The sequence below is a fragment of the Candoia aspera genome, chromosome 2, assembly GCF_035149785.1.
Source record: "Candoia aspera isolate rCanAsp1 chromosome 2, rCanAsp1.hap2, whole genome shotgun sequence".
In the NCBI taxonomy this organism is placed as follows: Eukaryota; Metazoa; Chordata; class Lepidosauria; order Squamata; family Boidae; genus Candoia; species Candoia aspera.
Genome location: NC_086154.1, coordinates 237,777,836 through 237,803,375, shown reverse-complemented (window position 1 = coordinate 237,803,375; position 25,540 = coordinate 237,777,836). Strand labels below are relative to the sequence as shown.

The 25,540-nt window shown below is 38.8% G+C and overlaps 1 protein-coding gene across 1 annotated transcript in view; it reads left to right on the top strand.

Annotated features, from left to right (window-relative positions):
* RGS7BP (regulator of G protein signaling 7 binding protein) overlaps positions 1-17,830 on the top strand; it is a 53,815-nt gene extending 35,985 nt beyond the window's left edge. Inside the window, exons 3-6 of the mRNA XM_063295606.1 lie at positions 3,621-3,751; positions 13,922-14,069; positions 14,832-14,902; positions 16,959-17,830. Of these exons, the coding sequence (XP_063151676.1) occupies positions 3,621-3,751; positions 13,922-14,069; positions 14,832-14,902; positions 16,959-17,050 (442 nt within the window). The 3' untranslated portion in view covers positions 17,051-17,830. The remainder of the gene's footprint in view (positions 1-3,620; positions 3,752-13,921; positions 14,070-14,831; positions 14,903-16,958) is intronic.
* Positions 17,831-25,540: the final 7,710 nt, after the last annotated feature.

The window sequence follows — 25,540 nt, the reverse complement described above, 5'->3', positions numbered from 1 at the left end:
TAACTTGAATATATACATTTGTAACCTTGCCTGAACATCTCATTAACAGTGATCAAATTCATAGCATCTGTATTTTTTTCACTTTGGCTCCAGGACTTTATCCAAGCTGAGAAGTTTCTTTTAACATTCCAGAAAGAGAGGGCTTCCTTGCTCTTTCAAGCATTGGTACTTTCCAAATGATGTGTCAGATTTCACTAGACGTCAGCAATTGATGTCCAGAAACTCAACCCTGCATTCAGTGACAATAGAAGCTTCAAAGACTCAACTAGATATGTTGCTTTATTGCAGACAGAAACGTAATATCAAAAGGCACCTATTCCATTTTACATAATGATTATGTCTGGCTGGAGAATCAATGTTTTCTGCCTTGTCAGCTTCAGCCCTTAAAATAGATTGGGGTAATCTATGATTTAAAAAATCTCTTCCAAATAATGGTGGTAATGCTAATTCAGAATAGCATTTCAAAATTGCCACTGTTGATTGATACCATTCCTTTTCTGTTTTAGAAAATTACTGCATTGAGATGTCTTACTCTGCACTATTGATTTTATTTATTTTTTGTTTATGTAAACAATTTGTAGAGCCACCCATCTCTTGAAGATGACCCTGGGTAATGTACCGTATAGGGATTATACCCCAAAAATAACAACACAGCTCATAAAAACTGTATTCAAAACAATGATATAACACAAGCCTGAGGTCAAAAAACCATTGCCCTTCAAATCACTAAGACAAAACAATTAGACAGTGGGGCTGATTTAATAAACTCCCAGCCCAAATGCGGGTGGGAAGATTCAGGTCTTTAATGCCTTGTGAAAGGCCATCTGGCTCTCTGGGGTAATGCTGTTCTATGTGGCAGGCGCAGCAACAGAAGTTTGAGAAATACTGGGTCATGATTGCAATTTCTCTTGGCCTAATGAAATGTTTATTTAATATTTTGGTTAAAAATAAATATGGCTCCAGTCCAGAACTCTGTTTGTACACATGGCTATTTTCCCATCATTCACATGGAGTATTTCCCACATCATTAAAGAAGGAAAAGTCCTGTGCTCAAAGAACTGTATTCTATATAACAATCAAGCTTTTGGAATAGAAGTTAGTAGATTATTTTTTTTCTTCATAATCTCACACAATGTAAAATGTCTTTCACATTTGCTACTGTTAAAAATAAAGATTTGGTTCACATATAACACTAAGGTATTATTTGATTTGGTTTAGGCTTAGCATTATATGCAAACCAGGGCACTATTTGTTCAACAATTAGGATTTTAAAATGGCTTAGTGTTGTGTATAGATGATCCTTGCTTAACAACCACTCATTCAGTGACCATTTGTACTTATAACTGCACTGAACAAGTGGTACTTAAGACTAGTCCTCAGCACCCGGCTTACAAATACGACATAGTAGTGTCCCATGGTCACGGACGGGATCACCATTTGCAACCTTCACTTCTGGTTTCCCGCAAGCAAAGTCAGTGGGTAAGCTAGCAGAAGGTCACAAATGGTAACCATGTTATGTATGCTTAATGATGTTGCAGGATTTGCTTAACAACAGCAACTGGAAATGCTGGAACTGCCATTGCTAAGCGGTGTAGTCATGCAATGTCACGCTTTACAACTGCATCACTTAGCAACAGAAATTCCAGTCTCAATTACCATCATTAAGTAAGGACTACCTGTATGTACCATGATAATATAATTATTATTAATCTCACAGGTTGAGGTGCAGTACAAAATCTCAGTGACTTCCATAATAAGCCCCACTGAGGCTTCATGCACAAGTTTCTCCTTCCACTTTCAATAAATCACACCTTCTAATTTCATTTTAACCTAATAGCTAATATTGCCTTCTTTCTCACAACCCATAGTTAATTTAAAACCATGGGTCTAAAAGTATTTTTCATCTAATTATAATTAGGATTAACTAAATATTGGGACAGTCAGGCATATGGCGCAAGACCGAACAGCATTTCATTCTGTTATACACAGGGTCGCCATGAGTCGTAAACAACTTGACAGCAACTAACAGCAGCAACAACAAATAGTTTAGAAGTCAAGTATAATGCTATATTGTAGCTAATTTTAAAAAATAAAATAAACATTTTTGGTTTCATCAACATTAAACAGGGACTTTTGGAATTTTCCCAAAAAAATTAGTCTGGTAGGACAGAATGGTAGCATTTTGTCTTTTGTTTGATCAAAAGGGTTGTTAATGTAATTTTAAATATATTTCTTGTAGAATTAGAAGTAAAAAATATCTTACACGAACTGAAGCTTGCATTTCCACTTGGCTAGCTTTGAGGAAATATTTAATAATATTTTCTTCTTTTCCTTTCAACATTATCTATTCATCTCTCTGGCTTAGTTCAGGCCATGCACATTCACCTCCCTGCGATGTGACAAAATGAACATTGTTTTTTTGGGTAAACTGGCTATTTGCACTTAGAATAAGGCACACAGTTGGTCAACTGAACAGTAAAAAGTTCCTAAAGCTATTTAAAAATAGGTTTCAGAGTGAGTGTGCTTCAATCCACAGATTGGGTTTATTAATATGGTTTGTTGTTGGATTCCAAAAAGATCCCAACCTTGACTGGAATTTCTTTAAATTAGTGTTTCTCAACCTTGGCAACTTTCAGATGTGTGGACTTCAACTTGCAGAATTCCCCAGCCAGCATGCTGACAGGGGAATTCTGAGATTGAAGTCCATACATCTTAAAGTTGCCAAATTTGAAAAACCCTGATTTAAATGATGAAATGAAGTAAGCAATGGGATACATTAGCTAAGTAAATCATTTATCATTTGTTGGAGGCAGCTCAGCACTGAGTTGTATTTCAGGAAAGAGCAACAAGTTTCCAACAAGACTGATAAAACTTTATTATCAGTTATATTGCTTACCATAAAGCTGTCAGATGATTAGAATTATCCAGTTTTATATTAATGCTACTGAAATGACACCATTTTACGGCTCTTTGACTTTACAAGATTGTTCTTTCTTTTGGTATTGATTTGTTACTGGGCTTCAAGCTACCCTTTTTGTAATGCTGTATTCTCTGTACAAATGCAATTCAATGCAGACTCAGAGAAAATGTATTAAAGCACCCAGAGTTGCAGAGAGTTGGGTGCTTTTTTAATCAGTAAAGTTGGAAATTGACCAATGAACTAGTGAGCATTAGCATCTGTTAGCATACAGGAGAAAGAAGAGACAGGAAGGAATCAACAGCTTGAAATAGAATTGAGAGTGTTTTTCCTGGAATGTTTGCTTGGTTTCACTGCCTGGGCTTTTAAATGTTCATTGAGTGCATGCAATTCTTTTGGAGTCATCTACTTTCAGGTTAACAATCAGAAAATGTGTTCTCAACTAAACTGAATTTTTCCTATCCAGAGAAGAGAGGGAGGGAGGAATTGGTAGCTCGTGATTCTATACCTTCTAAGATGTCCCTAGAATAAAATGTTTTTTTAGGTATTTCTTCCAAAAGAAATGTATTTTATATAGTATATATGTACAGTATAAATTATATAGAGAAAAGAAAGGAGAATCACTGATTGGCAATGGTAACATTATCTATCTATCTATCTATCTATCTATCTATCTATCTATCTATCATCTATCTATCTACAGCCCAGAAGATGGTGAAATTCATCCTGAAATCTGTAGACTATATATCCAGTTGCAGTGTTGCTTAGAAATGTACACAACAGAGATGCTGAAATCCATATGCCTTCTTGGATCACTTCAGCTTCATCGGAAAGGTATGCATTTATATCATAAATCCTCTAGATCTTGTTTCATTCAGTTCAGTTGCCATTGGCTGACTGTGAAACAGGGCCTTCTTCATGTGTCCTTCATCTATTAATTGTCAGTCTGCCCATAGATAATTGCAGAGGTTTTGTAACTTGGTCCAGACATTTGTATCCACCTGACTGCCAGTTGAGATCTCTTATGTCCTTAGGCTATATAAATAGGTTGATGCAGATTTGCAAAAAAAAAATATGGACGTCGATTTGTTTATTTATTTATCAAACTTATCACTGCCCATCTCCCTCCCAAGGAGGGACTCTGGGCGGTTTACATAAAAATGAAAATTGCTTTCAAAGAAATGTATTCTGGCCACAGATCACTATGGGCTCATTTTTAGGTAAATAGTCTAAAAGCGTTATTTTAAAATATCAGAACATTGATCTGTATGTTCTGTATTTATTTAAAAATGAACATTTTTCTCATTCTCCCCTAAAATTCAAAGCAATGTGTATGTGGTTTCCCGCCCCACCCCCCAACGGCCATTTTATCCCTTCTTATTTGTTTCATAGGCCAAAATAAAGCCCACTGTCATTTGGAATCAGAGTTTCCACATTTCAAATAGCACATCAGCTCATAATCAGCAAGACAGAAAGAACTGTGATAGCTTGCTTTTGTTATTCCTGTTCTTCGTTGGTTCAGTCATCTAAATGTATCTCTCATGGATTCTCTAGAAATAAAGTAGGTCTCTATTAAGCAGACTGATGGTTGGAACTATGAAAAAAAAAAATCTTACTTGAAGCAGATTACTTCAGCTTTTCATGGGGATGGTTATCATGCCATTGTTAAAAGCTGGCCATATAAAATGAAACACTTGATTTCAAAGATTGAGGCCAACATTGATTTCTCATTACACATGTTTAGGCATTGCACGCACAGCCTCTATTCTCTGTGCATCCAGGAATTATATACTTGCCTCATGGAAATTCCCATGTTTCATGGATCACACCAATAACCAATATGCCATGGTATAAGTAAAGTTACCTATATAGCTAATCAGCTGGGAGTTGGAAGGAAGGGCTCAGATGACGGTCAGTCAGCAGGACAGTAACTGGAGAAATGAGTAAGTTCAGTCAGCAAGCTTTGTCTAGAAATTTAAAATTACAGTGAAGATCAGGAATTGAATAGCAGGTTGATTTATGACGTATTGCTAGGTTAATAGTGTTAAAACATGGCTTTTATCCTGCTGTCTTCATTGCTATCATCCAACTCCAGCTATTGCTCATATACCTTTAACTACTCAGAAAAATGTCTTGTCCCCAAACGTTGTTCTGGAAAACTCTCTCTTGTCATCAGTTGCTTCTGTACTTCTATACTTTTGGCTCCTGAGCCGTATTTGTATTCATACAGTTTTGGAGACGCCCCTATGTCCAAGCTGGTCTTGGTTGCCAGGTGGCTGGAGATATAAGATAGCCCTGATAATCCCTGTCCCAAGTTTCTTGAGATTTGGGGCATCGCCCCATTTCCAAATTAAAATGCTGTTCACTTATCCTTGCACCAAAAGATAACTAAACAGGCATAACATTTGCTGCCCACACTGCTGATCCCTATCCTACCTCTGTGGCTTTTGTTCTGCCTCGACCCTGAACGGAGGTGTTCTGAGTTTGCATGATGAAGGAGTGGGTCGGCTTTTGATACATGGTGTGCTAGTTCATGGTGAATTTGTCTTTCAAAACTGCATGCACTTACTGGTTTGAAAGAACATTTCCATTTTTTTCCTGTAGCTCTGCTTCCCACTGCCATGTTGGCTTGTGGAGAGAAATCAGCTTCCCTCTCCACCTTGGCTTTTGTCAATCACAGGGGGGAGAAAGAGAGAAGAAAAAAACCCTTTCCTGCTGCAAAACAGTCTCCACAGCATGTTTACTCCCCGATTCTCTCTAACGGGCAGTTCCTTTAGAACAGTGTTTCTCAATCTCAGCAACTTTAAGATGTGTGAATTCAGCTCCCAGAATTCTCCAGCCAGCCAGCCAGCGTTCTGGTGGTTGAAGTCGACATACCCTGAAGTTGCTGAGGCTGAGAAACACTGCTCTAGAAGAACTTCTTCTTTGTAACTCTGTCCCCTTCCTGCCATACCTACACATACATGCCTCTAGCACCTTGCTTTTACTCATGAGAAATGGGGCCTCCATGTTGAAAACATTAACTCTTCATTGCCATCTACTGGTCGTCTAGAGTTTTGTAACTAGAATATGGTTAGGTGCAAGTTGGGAGAGTTCTTTGTTTCTTCTCCAGACAAAGGGATTTCCAGGGGGGCCATGACTATGAAATATGCAATATGTTGTAGAAAAGGGGGATTGGAACGTTTATTGCCTGCTTCATCGCTGATGTGGTAGTAATTTAAGCCAGGGTTGTACCATTTATGAGGGACGCGGTGGCGCTGCGGGTTAAACCGCTGAGCTGTCGATCGGAAGGTCGGCGGTTCGAAACCGCGCGGCGGGGTGAGCTCCCGTTGCTCGTCCCAGCTTCTGCACACCAAGCAGTTCGAAAACATGCAAATGTGAGTAGATTAATTGGTACCGCTTCGGCGGGAAGGTAACGGCGTTCCGTGAGTCATGCTGGCCACATGACCCGGAAGTGTCCTATGGACAACGCCGGCTCTTCGGCTTTGAAACGGAGATGAGCACCGCCCCCTAGAGTCGGACACGACTGGACTTTACGTCAAGGGAAACCTTTACCTTTACCTTGTACCATTTATACCCTTCCAAAATCCTAACATCTCATTGTACTTTTTGGGGGGGCAGGGGGGAAGCAATGTCAACATTCTGTGACATTAAATAACAAGCTGGAGACTTGGTTCTCCGTGAACAGTAACTCACTCTGCAGCATTACAGGTCAGTATTGCTCAGGGCAAGGAGCAGCATCAAGCTTGTTCCTCTTTAGTTCCATGGTTGTGGGTGGGCAATTCATACGCGCTTTCTCTTCCCACTCCATATAGAAGCCCTAAGTAAATAACATAGTTAAAAAGCAGCATGCAAGGCTCTGGCAGTTAACCGTTTGTCTTTTTTGGGTTTGCTTGCTTGTTTATAGTATTTCAGCTATACTCTTTTAACAGAAGGAAAAAAGTCAGTCCTTTCAAGCATGATTTAAAAGACGGGGCATGAAAGGAAAATGAGAGGATGGAAAAGGGGAAAAGCAAAGAAAAAACATCTCTTCTTAAAGCATGGAATTCTCATAAAAGTTAACTGAGACAGAAACAGATCAGAGAGGGGAGAAGTCAGAACCAGAATTGCTGGATTGACCCTACGTCTTGGTTCTGCTAGGTGATGAAAGGGAATTTATAAGGGAGGGAGGTTAGTTCAGTAGTTAATGATATTAATACCATTTTCAATCTCTGGCATCTCCACTTACCAAATAGAAAGTAATATGATGGTCTCCTGACCAGGACCTGAAATTACTGCCAATCAGAGCAGGTATATTGGACTAGATGCAAGAAACAAGGTGGCTCCTGGACACAAAATGAGATAATCCAATGGAAGGAAATACCATTGGCTTTATGAAATAATGGAAGACAATTTCTGAATAATATCTTGTTATTGCTTGGAAACCCTTCGTTGTGCCTTTGTTCTCCTCAGTCTTCTCACAGAAGTAGGGTGGTGTCCATTAAGCATTCTTAATACTCTGAAAGTAGGAGTGTTACACTGCATCATGAACTGGCATGTAACAGGTATCACAGTTGGCTTAGCATGTAGCAGCTATTCACGACTGTAGCATCTTCCATGTCTAACTCTGAACGTTCTTTTATTCCTGGCCCTGTGGCTTTGAGTCTGAGCTATACGGGCAAGTTGCATTACTACACAATTTTCTGGGAGATGTCCACCAAATAATTTTTCATCTGACTGCGTTTGTTTCTTTATGGATATGTTCCTGGGAGCATGTAATTATGAATATACATAGCACCATCAGGTCTGTGACTCCCTAAACTCAGGAAAACAGGTTTTCAACCTAAGCAAGCTGTGCAGCTGGGTGCTTTGCTGACTTTTCTTGCCTCATGGATACAAAACCATTTTGCAAAATCAAAGCTTAGGGCTCCCTGTTGCTTTTTATATCTTTTGTGAAGTTCAGTTTGCTACCTAGGTCCAGACTCTTCCTTCAGGGAACTGATCTACAGAAATAAAATCAGCCTTCTTGTATGGGGGCAGTAAACATCTTGAAACTAAAATAGCTCTTTTGCAGAAAGACATTGAGCTGTTTTTAATCCAGATGTGCCCTTCTCTTGCAAGCACGATGCCTTCCTCCTACACATTAATTGAGCAGAAGTCAACCCTTGGGAACTTGAGTCTGCATGGCTTGCTCTGGGGATATTCTGGTGGGGAAGAGAGGAGGCAAGGAGCACTTTTTAAGGAGTACTTTTCCTGTGCCGCGCAAGAAAAGCACGTCTCCTCATCTGTTTTGTTTTGTTTTTGTAAATCCATATTTGTAGCCAGTATTAAGAAATTCAGTAACATGTTTTCTATCCACAGGACCTGTTCCTACTGTTGTTATTCATAAAGCATTTTTCTATAGGTGTATCACACTTTTAATGCAGAAATGCTTTTAATTTTTTAAAGCCTTCCCATAATATTCTCTGCCCCTCTACATTCCATTCTTAAGTACTACAGTAACTGCTGCTATGTGGCATGAGTTGGGATAGGCTTGCCTGCTTTTTTCAACTATTAACTTGCTAGCAAACCTGATCCATATGTCTTCTGAATCAGAGCAGATGTGAGCAGTTTTACCTGGAGGATATCATGCAAATGGATCATTACAGAGCTGTGAGGGTTCCACCTGTGCTGCTTGCATGGCATCATTCTGTCAAATACAAGAAGAACTGTAGAATCTTAGTTATTTAGGAATGTATCCATTCCTTGCAGGAATATAAATTAAAGTATTCTTGACCAACGGCTGTCCAGACTCTGCTTGACTCATTCAGGGGTGGGAATAATAAATATTCCTAATGCTTCCAGTATCCTTTTAAGGCTTAATGTCTATTTTCTTGATCATTCTTGTTGCCATTTTTTGAAGCTCTTCCAGTTTGTTTGAATTCTTAGAATGTGATAGCCAGAGCTGGATACAATATTCAAAATGAGGGCCTCCGAACACAAAAGAAATTAAAATGCATTGTTTATTATTATTGTTTTATGTATTATTAGTTTCTGTAAACCATCTAGAGTCTACCAGAATTGAGGCAGTGGATAAATTTCATGCATCATACATACTATAATTTCCCATCATTGGAAATTAAACTTGTTGATCTGCTGATTCATCTTCCGATTATAATAACTATTATTCCAAGGTCTTTTTCACAAGCACTTCTACCAAACCAGGCATTTTCCATTTATCTTTACACATTTGACTTCTGTTTCTTAAGCGAAGAACTTTGCATTTGCATTTGCATTTGCCTCATTTGAATTTCTGAAAAGAGCTGTTGTTATTTTTGGTGTTCATGCTGCTGCTTCTTGCTGGGAAATCGTTGTTAAGGTCTGGCAGCCAAAATATGTAGACTGTTTAGCCGTGGCAAGTCACATTGGGTCATCATTATGTGTGTGTGTCTGTGTAATCATTTAAATTACTGCATCATAATTATTTATTGATCGATTGATTTAGCCGCCCATATCACACATGTTAATTAATCCTCATCCTTAGTAAGTTACCTGCTTTGAATATTTTTGCAGTGACAGGTGGGTCATGATATATGCCTAGCCTAGCCTAGCCTAGCATATAGCACCCTTTCTTATATTGGTTAATTCAGGAATAAATGTCAGGCCACATTCTTGACCAGAACTATTGCATATGAAAAGTTTCATCTTTATACCACAAACACAGTCGCCCATTAGCAGGACTCTTTTTCTGTGTCACAAATGACCATTCTCCAACACACAGACACACGTAACCGTCCTGTGGAGTCTAAAATGCTTTGGAGCAAACTTCTCTCCAGTTGTCTGAATGATGGCTAGAAGCAGGTGCTTATGCGTCTTACGCCCAAGCAATTCACATATCGGTCTTCAACTATTCCCTCATTCTAAAACTACTACTCTACACATACTTTAAAAAAGACAGACAGACAAACTAAGAAGGAAATGTGACGACTGAGGCTAACAACAAAAAAAGGAAACAGTTACAGGGAGAATTTGGGTGTCTATTTGGCAGCTTGCACTGTGATGAATGCTGGGAATTTCTCTCTGTTCACAGGTGCCACTTATGAGCCACTTCATAACCATTTTGCCCTGAACAAGGTGGAGCAATTGCCTGGAGGCGGTCAAGTATTTCTAAAGGGGAAATTGCCGACAGGCAGCTGAATGCTTTTTGTACTCCTTGTGGGTGTGCTGTTGGCACTGGCACTGGCACTGGCTGACTGAAAGGAGTCATTATTTGCAATGTACACTCAGCTGTCCTTTAAATTCAAGCAAATTTGAAGGGTTGATTCAAAGGAATCCTGAGCAAGAGAGCCTTCTGAATTACTCAGAGAAGGCCTTTCTTGCTTGCTTTTCTCTCTCTCTCTCTCTCTCTCTCTCTCTCTCTCTCTCTCTCTTTCTCCCTTTTGAAGCTGAAGGAAGTAGCCCATTACTTCTGCTTTACCCCTCTTGACTCAGGCTATTTCTGTTAGCATGAGTGAGCTACTTCACGTGTTAGACCAATTCTTTCCAAAGTAGGGCATTTTGCTTAAATGGGTTCCTAAAAAAATCAATGCGCTACATGCTTTGAGAAATATCAAGTATGCAAAGAAGAAAAGGAAAGAGTTGTTCCTCTGGTGAAAATGGTATGTGCATCATGGAGAATTTCTGCCACAGTGCATCTCCTGTGAAAATTCAAAATGATTTAAACAAGGCACAGTAAGGTAATTTGAAATAAAGCCAATACATCACGGCCACAATAAATAAAGCCAGAAATCGAAAACATGACATTTTTTCTCTGTTAAGTATTTCATATTCTTAGAAGAGTACATGAACACTTAGTTTATTTATACACCACTGAATTCAACAAAAATGACAATATAAAACATAATAATAGAATAAAAATGTAAAAGCCAATAAAACACAAGTATGAAAGTGGTAAGTCAGACGATGTCAATTCATTCCCCAAAAGAAAAATTCCATCTTTCACTGTTTCTGGAAGGCCAACGATAAGGGTGCCAGTCTAATCTCAAGAGAGTGCAGCACAACATGGGGGCTGCAAGAGAAAAATATTGCCTATGAGGCCAGACCCAATTTTTGTTAAGCTTTTTTGTTTTTACTGTTTTATTTCTAGGTTGCTCTGGTCTACGATAGTAATAAACTAATTATGGCTTCTAGTGACTTACATGGATGTATGCCATTCTCTTGGCTTGATACAGAAATGGCTTGCCAAGAATGGTTGAACAATGTGTTTTGATTTCCTCACTCTTATTACAAAATGTGCAACTGCTGCATAAACAAAATCTTAAGTATAGGAAGGAGCTTAAGATATAATGAAATTAAATTAAGTGACCTGCTATCATAGAAACAAATTTGGCTCCAGAATGTCATAAGACTTGGGTTCTCAAGAAATAATCAGACACTTGGCACACAAAAACCTTACGGTTTTTCTCCTTTTTTATTTATAATGTACACTAGATAAGGGTTTCCTTCAGCAATGCAAATAAGGACATTCAAGCAGCCTTTAAGCTAAGTATTTAAATTATCATCTCTCCAGACTTCCTGCAGCTTTGCAGTAAATAAGCAGGCAGTAAAATAGTGATTTATGTTCTAGCATTTCAAAGTTAATTATCTTGCCAATGGCAGCCTGAAACTTCCACTTCTGGTATAGTCTATCTTGTTAGACATGTAACCATTTGTACAACCCCTCTTTCTTCTTAGAGTTAAGTAAGGGCATTAATTATTATTAGCTGGAGATCTCTCAGAGTTTGCAGCATTTGATCTTCAGCCTTCAGCCAGACCAACTGTAGAAAGAAGACAGGTCCCGTGCTGCATCTCTGGTCCACTTTGTGGTCTTTGGGCCACTCTGGAACACCTCAGCAGTCCTCTCCTGGGCTGCTCTAGACCACTTGAGTGGTCTTGGGTCTTCTCTGGAACAAGTAAACCTTCAGCAGGTCCATAACTGTCCAAGCCAACATGGTTTGTCAGCCGTTTCTTCTTTTCAAAGCTCCATGTCATAACTATTCTCTTTCCGCAAGCACATCAGCCCCCTTTTACTTCTTCTCCCCCATTTCTCAGCAAAAGTTTCTGCCTGTGTGAAAAGCTTGCTATATGTTATTCTCCCAGCCTGCACTTACCTGAGTAGAAGAACAGAATATATGTCATGGCAGGCTGGCAGACAATGCTCAGCTGAGATACAAACAAGTCTGATTCTTCACTGCCATCTGCTTGCTTTTGGAGCCAGATCTGGTGGCTGTATTATTGTACTCTTTTATGAGAAAAGCTGGCATGGGGTTCCTATTCAGAAATGAAATTATGATAACCTTCAAACTGAAAAAGATGAAGATTATAAAAGTTCACAGCTTAAAAAGTGCTAGATAAAGAGTATGGCAATTTGCCATACCGTCACAAGGGGGCATTTCAGTAACCTAATCACATCAAACACAGAAAATCATCCAAACTGATCTTTGTAATTGGTGAGGCTTAATGAGTTTGGGGAAAGGGTGTTTTCCTAGTGAAACTTATTAGGAAAAAACATTTCTGTCTTCTGCAAGCATCTGAAAGTTCTCATGTTGGGAAACAGTGCCAAAGATAAGTATATCCCTATTTTGTTCGTGAATAGAGAAGTATGACAAAGAGTAACTGTATTTACACGGTTTTCTGCAGGAATGTTCATGAGGGTCGAAACAGTTAAGATAATGGTTGTGACCATGCAGTTGAACTTTTTTTATTTGCCCCATATGGGGCTTTGATTGTGACTATCATCTTGACTTTTTTGCCGCACATGCACACTGTGGACACCTTCTGTAAGTGAGTAAGCGCTTTTAAGCGTTAAGGATATGGTATATGTGTTAACTGTTCTTTTTGTCCAGTTCATGTGGTAGATATTTTTGCATATTTTGATAGCTTATTTGTTCATGCAGACAAACTGATCACTCACAGTAAAGCACAAGTACAGCACAAATATCAATAGTACCTTAGAGATGAGCATGGAAACCTTACACAGTAATATAACCTTTGCATTTAAAATCGCTTATTTAAAAGATTGCTCCAAAACACTCTGGTAACTGACACAAAAGTGTGAGAAAGGAAGCATGTTAGATCATTTCAGTTGGGCTCTCATTTGTTCTGGATACTAAAGCTAAAATGGGATTTGTTTTAGAAAATTGTACAAGAATTAAGGTTTCCTTAGGAAAGAAGCATTTAATTTCTGTTTTTTATATTTAGAAGCCATTTCACTCACTTTTTTGTAGATAACTTTACTGCGTATTCTACTTCGTTATTTACTTTTCTGTCATGCTGCTTGCTTACGATTCTGTAATCTACCATTCTATGTTCTAGAGCAGTGTTTCCCAACCTTGGCAACTTTAAGTTGTGTGGACTTCAACTCCCAGAATTCCCCAGCAAGCAAGCAAGCTGACTGGGGAATTCTGGGAGTTGAAGTCCACACAACTTAAAGTTGCCAAGGTTGGGAAACACTGGCTTAGATTTCTGTATTCGTCTGTTTTCTATCCTCCTCAGTTCTCCTGGTAGAGCCAGTGTTAGACTCTGCTTTAAGTTTTCTTAATCAGGCTTCTTCCTGCCCCTCCCCAGCCTGCTAGCCGTGCCACTGTTTCTGTTGATTTCCTTTTCTTCCAGCGGCCAAAATGCATAGCATCATGGCTGAGTCTTTTTTAAAGGGCCAGCTTGTGCAGTTCTAAAGGGCAGGCCCTTAAAAGAGAAAGGGAAGGAGAGATGTGGGCATTCCAGCTGCCATACATCCTTCCTTCCACACATGGCCCATCAGCTCTTCCTTGAACAGTACAAGAATGAAGAAAGAAGACTGCAAATCCTACAAATTTGCATCATTTATGCAACTAGCATTATTCAACTTCCGTCAAATTTTGGTTTATTTGTCTAATTTATTAGTTTACACATAGCACCAAAGTTAAGCAGAGGGTTCCAAATTGGCAGGTGAAAGGGCTGGTGGGGAGATATAGACACAACTTCTTTGTGGTTAAATATGATTATGGTTTGTTCTGTGCTGTTTCAAAGGAATGGAGACCTGTGCAGCACCCAAGAGCCTTGACAGCAAGCTAGAGGAGAGTTCAGAAGCTCCTATTTTGGAAGACACATCATCTTCACCCGTAGAAATCCAACAGCATTTATGGCAGGTTTCCACAGATATTGAAAACACCGAGAGGTGTGTGCTTTATTTTGATTTCACATCACCTGATACTAGCAAGAGAGAAGTGTACATACAGTAAAAGTAGGTTTTTATCCACTGTTCTGTGAGGAATATGGTGTATGCTTTATTTTATTCTTAAATTTACTTTTTTATTTTTATACTTTTCTTTAGTAGAGCTCGTCAAAGCTATTCCAAACCTTCAGTATCAAAGCTGAAAAAATGCAGGACTAGATACCCTAAATAAGTGGTAACTGGCCCCAGTTCTGTGAACAAAACTGATTTTCTGGATGATACTGAGTTATAACTGCTATAAATTGCTTGGCTTATGTCATGCACATTTGTCTACTTTATACGGTATATCATGACACATTTGATGTACTAGTTTTTCATTGCTAGTTTCTGTTGTTTACATAGGTTTTTAATGTTTTTTGTTTATTCATTGCATCCTGCCCATCCATTATGAATGATCCGGGCTATAAATATTTAAATGAATAAATATTAAAAACCGCATCACACATCCAAAATAAATACATTTTGAATGTGCATGGATGCCATTCTCATCAGTCTCTAGTTCTTCCTCGTGTTTTTTTTATTGTTGCTCTTATTGTTAGCATAGTCTAATTAAAGTAAAAATTGATGTTTATTAAAACTCTAGCACCGTGTTTGGTAGATGTACTGTATACACTGTTTCTTTTCTTTTAATTCTGTAGTGTTATTCTTGGAATTCCAAAATGTAGAAATAGATCTTTATTTCAGTTTTGTGCATCATTTCTGCAGGGATATGAGAGAAATGAAAAACCTTTTAAGTAAACTCAGGGAGACTATGCCTTTACCATTGAAAAATCAAGGTAAGTTTTTCTTTTCTGTATTTATCAATGGGATATTTAAGTGGGCAGGCTCAGTTTCTTTCAGTAATGGTAAATGAATTTCCTGTAAGCTACATTTGGTGCCTCAAAAAAGGTGGCATCCACTTTTTTCCTCCCATGCCAGGGTGAGCAGTCTTACACTGAACACTCTTCGAGGCATTCTGAAGGTGATGAGGCAAAATGGGTGGAGCCAGGATTCTCTGATTTTTTAAATTGATTTTTTGTGGGAATTTGGAAGTGTTGCTTTAACTATGCTAAACCTATCTTAGGGCTTACAGTAAAGTTTTTAATTGTTTCCCTCTCCAGAACAAAAGAAAACACTACCAACAGTTTTTAGCAACTACAGCCAGCCAGGGGTCATAGGTGGTTTCTATCCCACCTTTAAAACAGCTTTTGTCTATCCTGTGCCCTGCAGATATGTTACACTAGAAGTCCCATTATCTTAGCCAATAACCATAATGATTGGGCTAAGGTGCAGTAGGAAAATAAATCTGATACAGTACAGTCATGAGGTTGGCAGGAGGCTTCTGCTCTCAAAATATCGGGCAGTAGAACAACTCCATTCTTCCACACAGCCTTGACTCCTCAGAATCTGCAAATACTTATAGGTAGTCCTCACCGACCGCAATTGGGACCGACCACTCTTTTGCTAAGCAACATGATTGTAGAGTAAAAAAAATCATGTGACTATGCCCAACTTACGATGGCAGTTCCAGCTGCCATTGTTAGCAAGTCACCCATAGTCATTAGGTGCAACATCACGTGACCACAACTTGCAATTTCCTGCTGGCTTTCCCTGTTGACTTTGCTCATCGGAAGCTGGCTGTGAAGGTTGCAAATGGTGATCATGTGACTACGGGAAGTTGTGCTATCATAAATGTACACCAGTTGCCATGCACCCGAATCATGATCACATGATTGCAGGGATGCTGCGACAGCCACAACTTCGAGGACCTGTCGTAAGTCCCCCTCATTTAGCGCCATTGTAATTTTGGATGGTTGCTGAATGAGTGGTCAGTAAACGAGGACTACCTATACTACCTTTCTCTTTCTTTTTTCTTTAGTTTATGCTTCAAAACAGAAAATGTAGCTGAGGGCCATGACCCTCCAGCTGTTGCTGAACTCTCAGCATCCTCTGCTTTTGCCCATACTGACTAGGATTGCTGAAGGCTTCAGCAATGTTGGAAAGGTACAGGTTCTTTCTCTCTGACTTACCCCTTATACCAGCTAAAATAAAGCCCCAAAGTGTATGCTACATCTGCTCCGATATACAGTATCATATACTTTAGCTCCCATCCCTTCCTTTTCTCACATATTTCATCTCATCAGTTTCCTGTGTCAGAATAGACATTACATGCTTCTGAAAATTGTCACTTTTTCCATATTACTCTGTAAAGTTGCTATTGTTTTATCAGTAGTATTAAAAGAAGGTGGTAACATTTGGGGGCCCATAAATTGGACAGTGTAACTCCATTTTGGGTTGTGTTAATCACTTTGCTCTCAGTCTTAGTTCAACATCTCTTTGAGACTTTTCTGTTCTGACAAGTTTATAATTTGGAGTTTCTAACTGATGTCTATTTAAAATTAAGCCTGTGGTTTTGGTCACCAAATAGTTTTTCTAATCTCTTATGCTGTTTATATTTTAGGTATGCTTGTAAATGTTCTGGTTACAAAAGTAGATCACAGTAATTGTTAATATAGCAGTAGTATTCAGCTTAAACAGGCTGGTATTGCTGAAACCTGAAGGTGTGCAATTCCTAACTGAAGGTGATTGAAGAAGGTGCTCCTTTCCTAAAACATAATAACAGATATTGAAGTACTGAAATGTACACAAGAGTTACTGTTTATTTCTATAGTAAAGTCTGGAAGAAAACTTCCCAAAACCCCATGAACCAAGTTTTCCTCTTAAAAACTCCCAGATTTCACCAACTGAAACAGCTTTTCAGTTTGCTTTATGGTAAGGCAGAAATGTTGCTATTTGGAATACATGCTCAGTTGCTACTGAGCCTAACTCTAATCTTTCTATTTAAAACCACAGATGACAGCAGCCTGCTAAACTTGACCCCTTATCCATTAGTGCGAAGACGGAAGAGAAGATTCTTTGGATTGTGCTGTCTTGTCTCCAGCTAAATGATCCATTTCAGAAGAGCATAGATGACTGCAGCCAATACAAAATTACCTTTATTGGGATCAACTGAAATGCTCTAAGTGATCATGTGTGTTTTCTACATGCCCCTAATTATATTTTTCCCTCCTTTTCAAGAGTTTTACAGTTTGTTGCTGACAAGAACCAAATTCAAAAACCCAATTAAACATTATCAATAATATTTTAAAACTTTTTTTAATGGCATACAGCATGTCTACTTTAAACCACTCTATGATTAGATGCAACTATTATGATTATTAACTAAAACATGCAGATTTTTTTATTTAGTGTACAAGCCACAACCAATTATGTACAGTGCAACAGTATGACTGTAGCTCTTGCTAGTATGATGTTAAACATTTGAACATACTCTATTAAGCAATCTTAATCCATAGAAAACTATTTAGAACAGCAAAATTGTGCTTAAATTCTAAAATGCTAAAATAAGCAGAGCCAATATTGTACGAGAACATACACACTCTCCTCTTGCTTTTTTGTGGTCTCATTCATATTTAGTCTTCCACTCTATATCACAACTTATACAAGATCTTCATAGTACAATTTCTTAATTTCTAACACACAAGCAACATAACATTGATATGTTGTTCCTGTAAATATGAGATAATATCTACATATTGTACAATGCATAGGAATAGCTATTTTACTTTTTTTAAAGAAAAGCCGGAACATGTATCTGTTACAACCTTGAGTAGAAAAGTTTAAAAGATGATGTGGGAAACAATAAAATCCACTGATGTCAAACAGATTATCCCATTTTGTTTCCTGTAAAGGTTGAAGCATGGTGTCAGAACATCAACTTAGTGTTACTGCTTATAGGGCATGCCAGAATAGCTCTAACTGTAAAATATAAAACATTTTACATTGTTAATAAATATTTTTTAGTTAAACTAAAATATGTCATCTTGGTAATATTTATTTGTACTAAATGTCATTTTTGATTCTCAAGCACTATATCTATGATGGTCCTCTTTTAGAATTATCAGTGGTTTCGGATCTGACTATCATGCTAATTCTTTTCTACCCCTGCAACCAAAGAGAATGAAGGAATTATTTGTAGCAAAGGAACAATGAGAGATACTCAAGTCCTTCTGCCTCCCACTTTCCTCTTAACGACGATTTCATACACATACAGTATATACAGTCTTATGCAGACAGCAAGTACAAATGACATACAGAAAGATTTGAGATGTAAAAGGAAATCTAAACATTGTTACTTATTAACAGGCTAATAGGAAGGAAAATCATTAAAAAAGTAGATGAATTTAAATTAATTCTAAAATGGTTTTATACAATTGCTTTTCTTTAAATATATGCAGAAAAATCAGTATTATATTGTATTGCTAGGACATGTGTAAAATTTGTGCACTTTTTCATTGGCCCATGTATGTATATTTACTAGTTACTGGTTTTCACAGCTGAACAGCATAGTTGTTGCATGGTTTGCAGTTTGTTATATTACCTAATGGAAAAAGAAACAGGATGAGTGAAGTCTCAATTAGGACATAATTTATGCTCCAAGAAAATAGTTAGATCTTGGCAGTATTGAATTGTTAGTGGCTTCCTTGTCAACACAGTAGATTGGTTAATAACGAATTAACCTGTAGAGACCCAGGTTAAACTTTTCATGGAGTTCAGGGCATAACTTGTACCCATCATTATCTTGGTGTACCCTTTCTCACTGACATATAAAGATAAAGGGTAAGGAACATCCTGATATTCTTGTTGGAAGAATATAAAATGTACAGTATGTATTAATAGACATCTTAATAGATGTCATTTATAACATTAATAGACATTATAGACAATAGTCTCTATAATGAAGTGGATAAATTGTTTCACAGCAGGGCCCAACAGAAGAAGCAGCTCATAGGACCATGACCCCTCAGTATCAACCACATCCATATCAATTGCACCTTCAAAGATGACTTTCTGTGATAATTTGTATATTTAAAAGAGTTTAGTTGCACAATAGATCCTAAATCTAAAAACAAACAACATTCAGTTGTTTATCCATGGACATAGGGCAAGTCGCCAACCCCCAGCCTGCATGCAACCCCCAATTTGCCATGAAACTTAAGTGGCAAAATAGATGATATGTAGAGATGAAATCTTTTTAGGCAGTTTTTGGTTTGTTTTTTGTAAAATGAAAGATCAAAGTAAATGTGTCTGTTCTCTACAAGCATCAATGCACCCACTTTGATGCTTTAATGCCACTGCTCCCCAAATTCAAAGGCTAATTCTGGGCATTGAGAGAGTTTCTTGAGGCTGAGGTGTCATCAGCCAGCAATTCAGATTCAAGGCCAGAAAGTGCAAGGCAGGACATCTGTGAGAAGGCTAGGAAAAAGAAACGAATTAAACTACAAAGAGTGTAAGGGAATTGCACTTTCATTTTGACAGAGGGTAATCAACTATTTTAGTGGCTTCATTTTAGAAGGCAATAAAGATTCCTATCTAGCCATGCCATGTGTGAGTCATCAGAGTTCCAGCCTAGGAGCTGTGAAGCCAAGCTGTGCCAAGTAGAGTGTTTGGGAACTACTGCCACATTCTTCTTAGTGTGTCTGACAAGGTAGCAAAAGATAAGACATTTTTGGGCTTTCCCACAATGACATCACCCTGTAGTGCACCTCTGGCCTTCAGGCCAAAATACTCCCGTCTTCCCCTGAACCCCACCCAAAAAAGGTTAAATAAGGTTACAGGTTTCTGGCTTAGATGAAATGGACAGGATCATTATCAAATTTGCAATGATAAGCTAGTAAGAATAATTAATTCCTTAAAAGAGAGGAATAACATTTAAAATAACCTTTTTTGAATTAAAAACTGGTTGGGGATAAATAAACGCATGGGAATACAGTCAGTCACCCTTGGCTTGGAATAATAAGTATGAAAAGTAACTGGATAAAAGAAACAAGCCAGCAATAAAGGTGCCTACAAAAATAAAAAGCTAATTCAGTTTCATACAGCAAGAAACTACAGTTGTACAATAAAAGCCAGCAAGATCTCTGGCAGGAAACTCTTCCAAAGAGCAGGTACAGTGATAGAAAAAGCCACCTTCCTGGTCCCACTAGATGACATTGCATTGATGGAAACCAAAGCAAGAAGCCAACACTGTCAGGACACACATGACTTGCTCACCCACCCCAGTCAAACTTGCAAGTAGCTGATTAAATCAGTTATGGTTCCTTTAGTTGCCCACTGCAACTAACTTGGAGGCTGTCAAAATTAAAGCCGCCCTCCTCCTCCTTCATTCATTCATTCATTCATTCATTCATTCATTCATTCATTCATTCATTCAAGAGATTTATTTGGCTGCCCAATTCACTCATGGTGACTCCGGACGGCTTACAGAAATAAAACCCCAAATAAAAAACCCACTATACCCCCACCCCCATGGCAGCAACAATATATTCAAACAAACCAGTTGATGGGCTCTGCATCAACCTGGGAACCCCAGGCCCATGGGCAAAACCATGTCTTCAGGGCCTTTCGGAAGAGTATTAAGATGGGGGCCAACCTTATCTCTGTGGGGAGGATGTTCCACAGGGAGGGAGCCACCACAGAGAAGGCCCTTCTTCTTGGTCCCACTAGATGGACCTCCTTAATGGGCAGGACCATAACATACCCTGCCTCCTCAATCTGGTGCATTGGGTAGGTATAACTGGGAAAAGGCAGTCCTTCAAATAACCTGGCCACAAGCCATGTAAAGGTGATAACTAGCACCTTGAATTGGACCCAGAAGCAAATCGGCAATCAATGCAGCTCCTGCAAAGGAGGTGACACATGTGCAAATCTGGACTTGCACAAAACTATGCCAGCTGCCGCATTTTGAACCAACTGAAGCTTCCAGATACTTTTCAAGGGCAGCTCCATGTAGAGTGCATTACAGTAGTCAAGTTTTCTTCTTCTGAATCTAATTTTTATTAAGAATTGTAATTACAACAATAAAAACTAATACAATTAAACTTAGAGAAAGAGAAGAGAATGGAAAGAAAGAAAAGGTACAGGAAAAAAAGAAAAAATATATAAAGAAGTGACTTCCAACCTTCATCACAAGTATATTTAATAACTTTTCACTCCCTATAAGTTTAAACATATCTCTTCATCCCATAACCACATGCACAAGCTATATGAAATTACAAATGTATGTGTCAGCACTAGATAATTCGAGCATTCACACAATGACAGTCAGGAGACTAGGTTTCTTTAACTGTTTAATGAAGCGAAATGACTAGGACAGAGGTAAAGCTGCGAATGGAGAATTCCTGCTAAAACATACATTTAAAACATTCCCTTGATTGCCTTCCTTTCCCACAAAAGTATGTCACCCCCCTTTCCCATCCAGGTGGTGTTGCTGGTGTATCTCTACTGACTGGCCTTGATGTGAACCATCATAAATCTGTAGCCATAATAATGCAATTCACACTCCAACTCAACACCCCCTCCCATTGGGCGACAGAGAGTCTACACCATTGATACGGAAGTGATGGAAGATGCTCCGATAAGGGGTTCTGTGAGCCTTTTGATCGGAGGAATCTGACAGTATGTTACTAATCAGCAGAGTCTGGCGAATAGACAGCATGCAAAGCATTGTAAAAATAAGTAAGTACCCATCCAACCCTCAGATTACACCTTTTGGGATCCAATGGCAAGCAGGACCTCCATTTTCTGGTTACTCCCCCTCCTTCATATAGAAATCAATAAAGAACATGACACCCATCTGCACATCCAACTTGCCCCAGCATGTGGAGAGCCCACTAAGCTTTTTTCATGGTCTGGAACACACTTCTTCATCCTCACCCTGCCTATCCCCAGCCCACCCCAAAGACAACCTCTGACTGTCTTTTTCTTCCAACTTTTGTCAGCACAAAGTACAGATCTACTGCAACATCCATGAATATTAGGCGGGTTAGACTAGGTTCATCAAATGTAATCACATCAATCGGGTATCAGCCTATTAATGCAACTAAATTGTCTCTAATGCCAATCAGTTTCTAATGCAGTGGTACTGTCATGGGTACTGATGGCGAGCAGGAGGGGGCCTCTATCCAGGGGGGAAAACGCATGCGTAGTACTGAGGAATTAAGCAGCCATTCAAAGAGACACAGATCAGGCCCGCCTTAGCCTTTGGGGTTTATATGTCTGGGTTTTTCCCACGCTTCTTCAGTTTGTTAGGATTCTGTTTTATGTAGCAGTAATAAACACTAGAGACCTACTCCTCGTCTCAGCGTGATTTCTGACTGTTAGGACAGGTACAGGATTAATGTGTAGCTTTATACCATGTATTTGTGTGAATGGAATGTATGAGAGACGAAGTATGTGAGACCCACTCGAAGCAAGCTACAAAAACTGAAAGGATGGGTGGAAAATAAACAGAACCATCATATATTTGGATCTTACTGTTTTGCTTGGGAGTATCTATTTTAGAAAAACCTATAGGATGCAGATTAATAATTTGCAAGCAATAAATTTACATGCCATTAAAACAGTAGTACAATGGCAGCTAATTTTATTAGTGTGCAAGAACAATAAACTTTTGAAAAAAATAAAACTGCATAATTCAATGTCACTATAGGCAATCTGTTTCAGCTTGTTTATTTGAATGCAAATTATGTTTTAGCATTGGTTTGACTGGGCATTGCTGTGCTGATGTTCCTTGCTTTCATTGTGAATGCCCTGGTGCTTTGCTATTTGTTTCTTTATACAAAGCCACAAAGATTAGAAGCTGTTCTAAAATGGCAACATCTGGTGATCTCTTCCCTTTGAGAAGGTAGGCACTGCATACTCTTGACAGTACAAAGAATTATTAAGAGTTCTTAATTATAAAGGTCACATTTCTTAAGTGTTTAGTTGGAATGGTGATTAATTATATATCTTGGAGAAGTATATGTGACAATTAACTTAAACAAAGGCAGAACATTACATACTATTTTTATTTTAGCTTGTAAACATGCAAAATGCTGTTTTCCATATTTAACTCAAAAATGCTTGTGCTAGACATTTTAAAGAGATGTTTAAAAAGACTTTCATGGTCAAATTCTTGAAATTGTCATCATTTTTGTATTATTATTGTTGTTGTTGTTATTATTATTAGCGTTAATATGTTGCATGCAACATCAATACTAGAAAAGGGGTAGGGTTTTGATTGCATTGCCACAGGATTCATCTTGACTTTTTTGAACCTCCCTCCCTCCTTGAAGACTCTGTAGAAACTGCAGCTAGTACAAAATGTGGTGGATACAACAGCACTGCTATCAGAACTGCATTAGCTGCTGCTCTGTTTCCATGTAAAAATCAATGCTGGTTAAAGTCCCACATCTCTTGATGCCTGGTTATCTATGAGGTTTACTCCAAATGGTAGAGCGTGAATCCTGAGAATCCCATGAGTTCTGGCAGGAGGGGACTAAAGAGACAAACATTATCTGCAGGAAGTCCCACCATGTAGAGTACCGTACCACTGGATATGAGATGTACACCTCACTCATGATATTTAGAAGACCTGGCTTTTTCAAAGAGCATTTGGGGACTGAGGAGTGGATAACTGGATATACTGGGATGAATGAGTGTGGTAGTACAATGAATTAATTGCTATTACTTTGAGTTTGTTATGACATGCTTTGATTGTATATGGTTGTGCTGGTTTATGTTTAGTGTATTCTGATTACAGTGTATTCTGATTTTTAAACAAACAATGCGTGGAAGTGGAAGAAGACAATAGAATAGGAAGGATAAGAGACCTCTTCCAGAAAATTAGAACCATCGGAGGTAAATTCCAGGCCAAAATGGGTATGATCAAAAACAAAGATGGCAAGGACCTAACAGAAGCAGAAGAGATAAAGAAAAGGTGGCAAGAATATACAGAAGACCTGTATAGGAAGGATAACAATATCGGGGATAGCTTTGACGGTGTGGTCAGTGAGCTAGAGCCAGACATCCTGAAGAGTGAGGTTGAATGGGCCTTAGAAGCATTGCTAATAACAAGGCAGCAGGAGACGACGGCATCCCAGCTGAACTGTTCAAAATCTTGCAAGATGATGCTGTCAAGGTAATGCATGCTATATGCCAGCAAATTTGGAAAACACAAGAATGGCCATCAGACTGGAAAAAATCAACTTATATCCCCATACCAAAAAAGGGGAACACTAAAGAATGTTCAAACTATGGAACAGTGGCACTCATTTCACATGCCCGTAAGGTAATGCTCAAGATCCTGCAAGGTAGACTTCAGCAATTCATGGAGCCAGATGCACAAGCTGGGTTTAGAAAAGGCAGAGGAACTAGGGACCAAATTGCCAATATCCACTGGATAATGGAAAAAGCCAGGGAGTTTCAGAAAAACATCTATTTCGGTGTTATTGACTATTCTAAAGCCTTTGACTGTGTGGACCATAACAAATTGTGGCAAGTTCTTAGTGGTATGGGGATACCAAGTCATCTTGTCTGCCTCCTGAGGAATCTGTATAATGACCAAGTAGCAACAGTAAGAACAGACCACGGAACAACAGACTGGTTTAAGATTGGGAAAGGAGTACGGCAGGGCTGTATACTCTCACCCTACCTATTCAACTTGTACGCAGAACACATCATGTGACATGCTGGGCTTGAGGAATCCAAGGCTGGAGTTAAAATCGCTGGAAGAAACATTAACAATCTCAGATATGCAGATGATACCACTCTGATGGCTGAAAGCAAAGAGGAACTGAGGAGCCTTATGATGAAGGTGAAAGAAGAAAGTGCAAAAGCTGGCTTGCAGCTAAACCTCAAAAAAACCAAGATTATGGCAACCAGCTTGATTGATAACTGGCAAATAGAGGGAGAAAATGTAGAAGCAGTGAAAGACTTTGTATTCCTAGGTGCAAAGATTACTGCAGATGCTGACTGCAGTCAGGAAATCAGAAGACGCTTAATCCTTGGGAGAAGAGCAATGACAAATCTTGATAAAATAGTTAAGAGCAGAGCCATCACACCGACAACAAAGGTAAAGCATAGTTAAAGCAATGGTGTTCCCTGTAGTAACATATGGCTGCAAGAGCTGGACCATAAGGAAGGCTGAGAGAAGGAAGATAGATGCTGTTGAACTGTGGTGTTGGAGGAAAATTCTGAGAGTGCCTTGGACTGCAAGATCAAACCAGTCCATCCTCCAGGAAATAAAGCCAGACTGCTCACTTGAGGGAATGATATTAAAGGCAAAACTGAAATACTTTGGCCACATAATGAGAAGACAGGACACCCTGGAGAAGATGCTGATGCTAGGGAGAGTGGAGGGCGAAAGGAAGAGGGGCCGACCAAGGGCAAGGTGGATGGATGATATTCTAGAAGTGATGGACTCATCCCTGGGGGAGCTGGGGGTGTTGACGACCGACAGGAAGCTCTGGCGTGGGCTGGTCCGTGAAGTCACAAAGAGTCGGAAGCGACTAAATGAATAAACAATGACAATTCTGATTATACTGTTTTTGTGT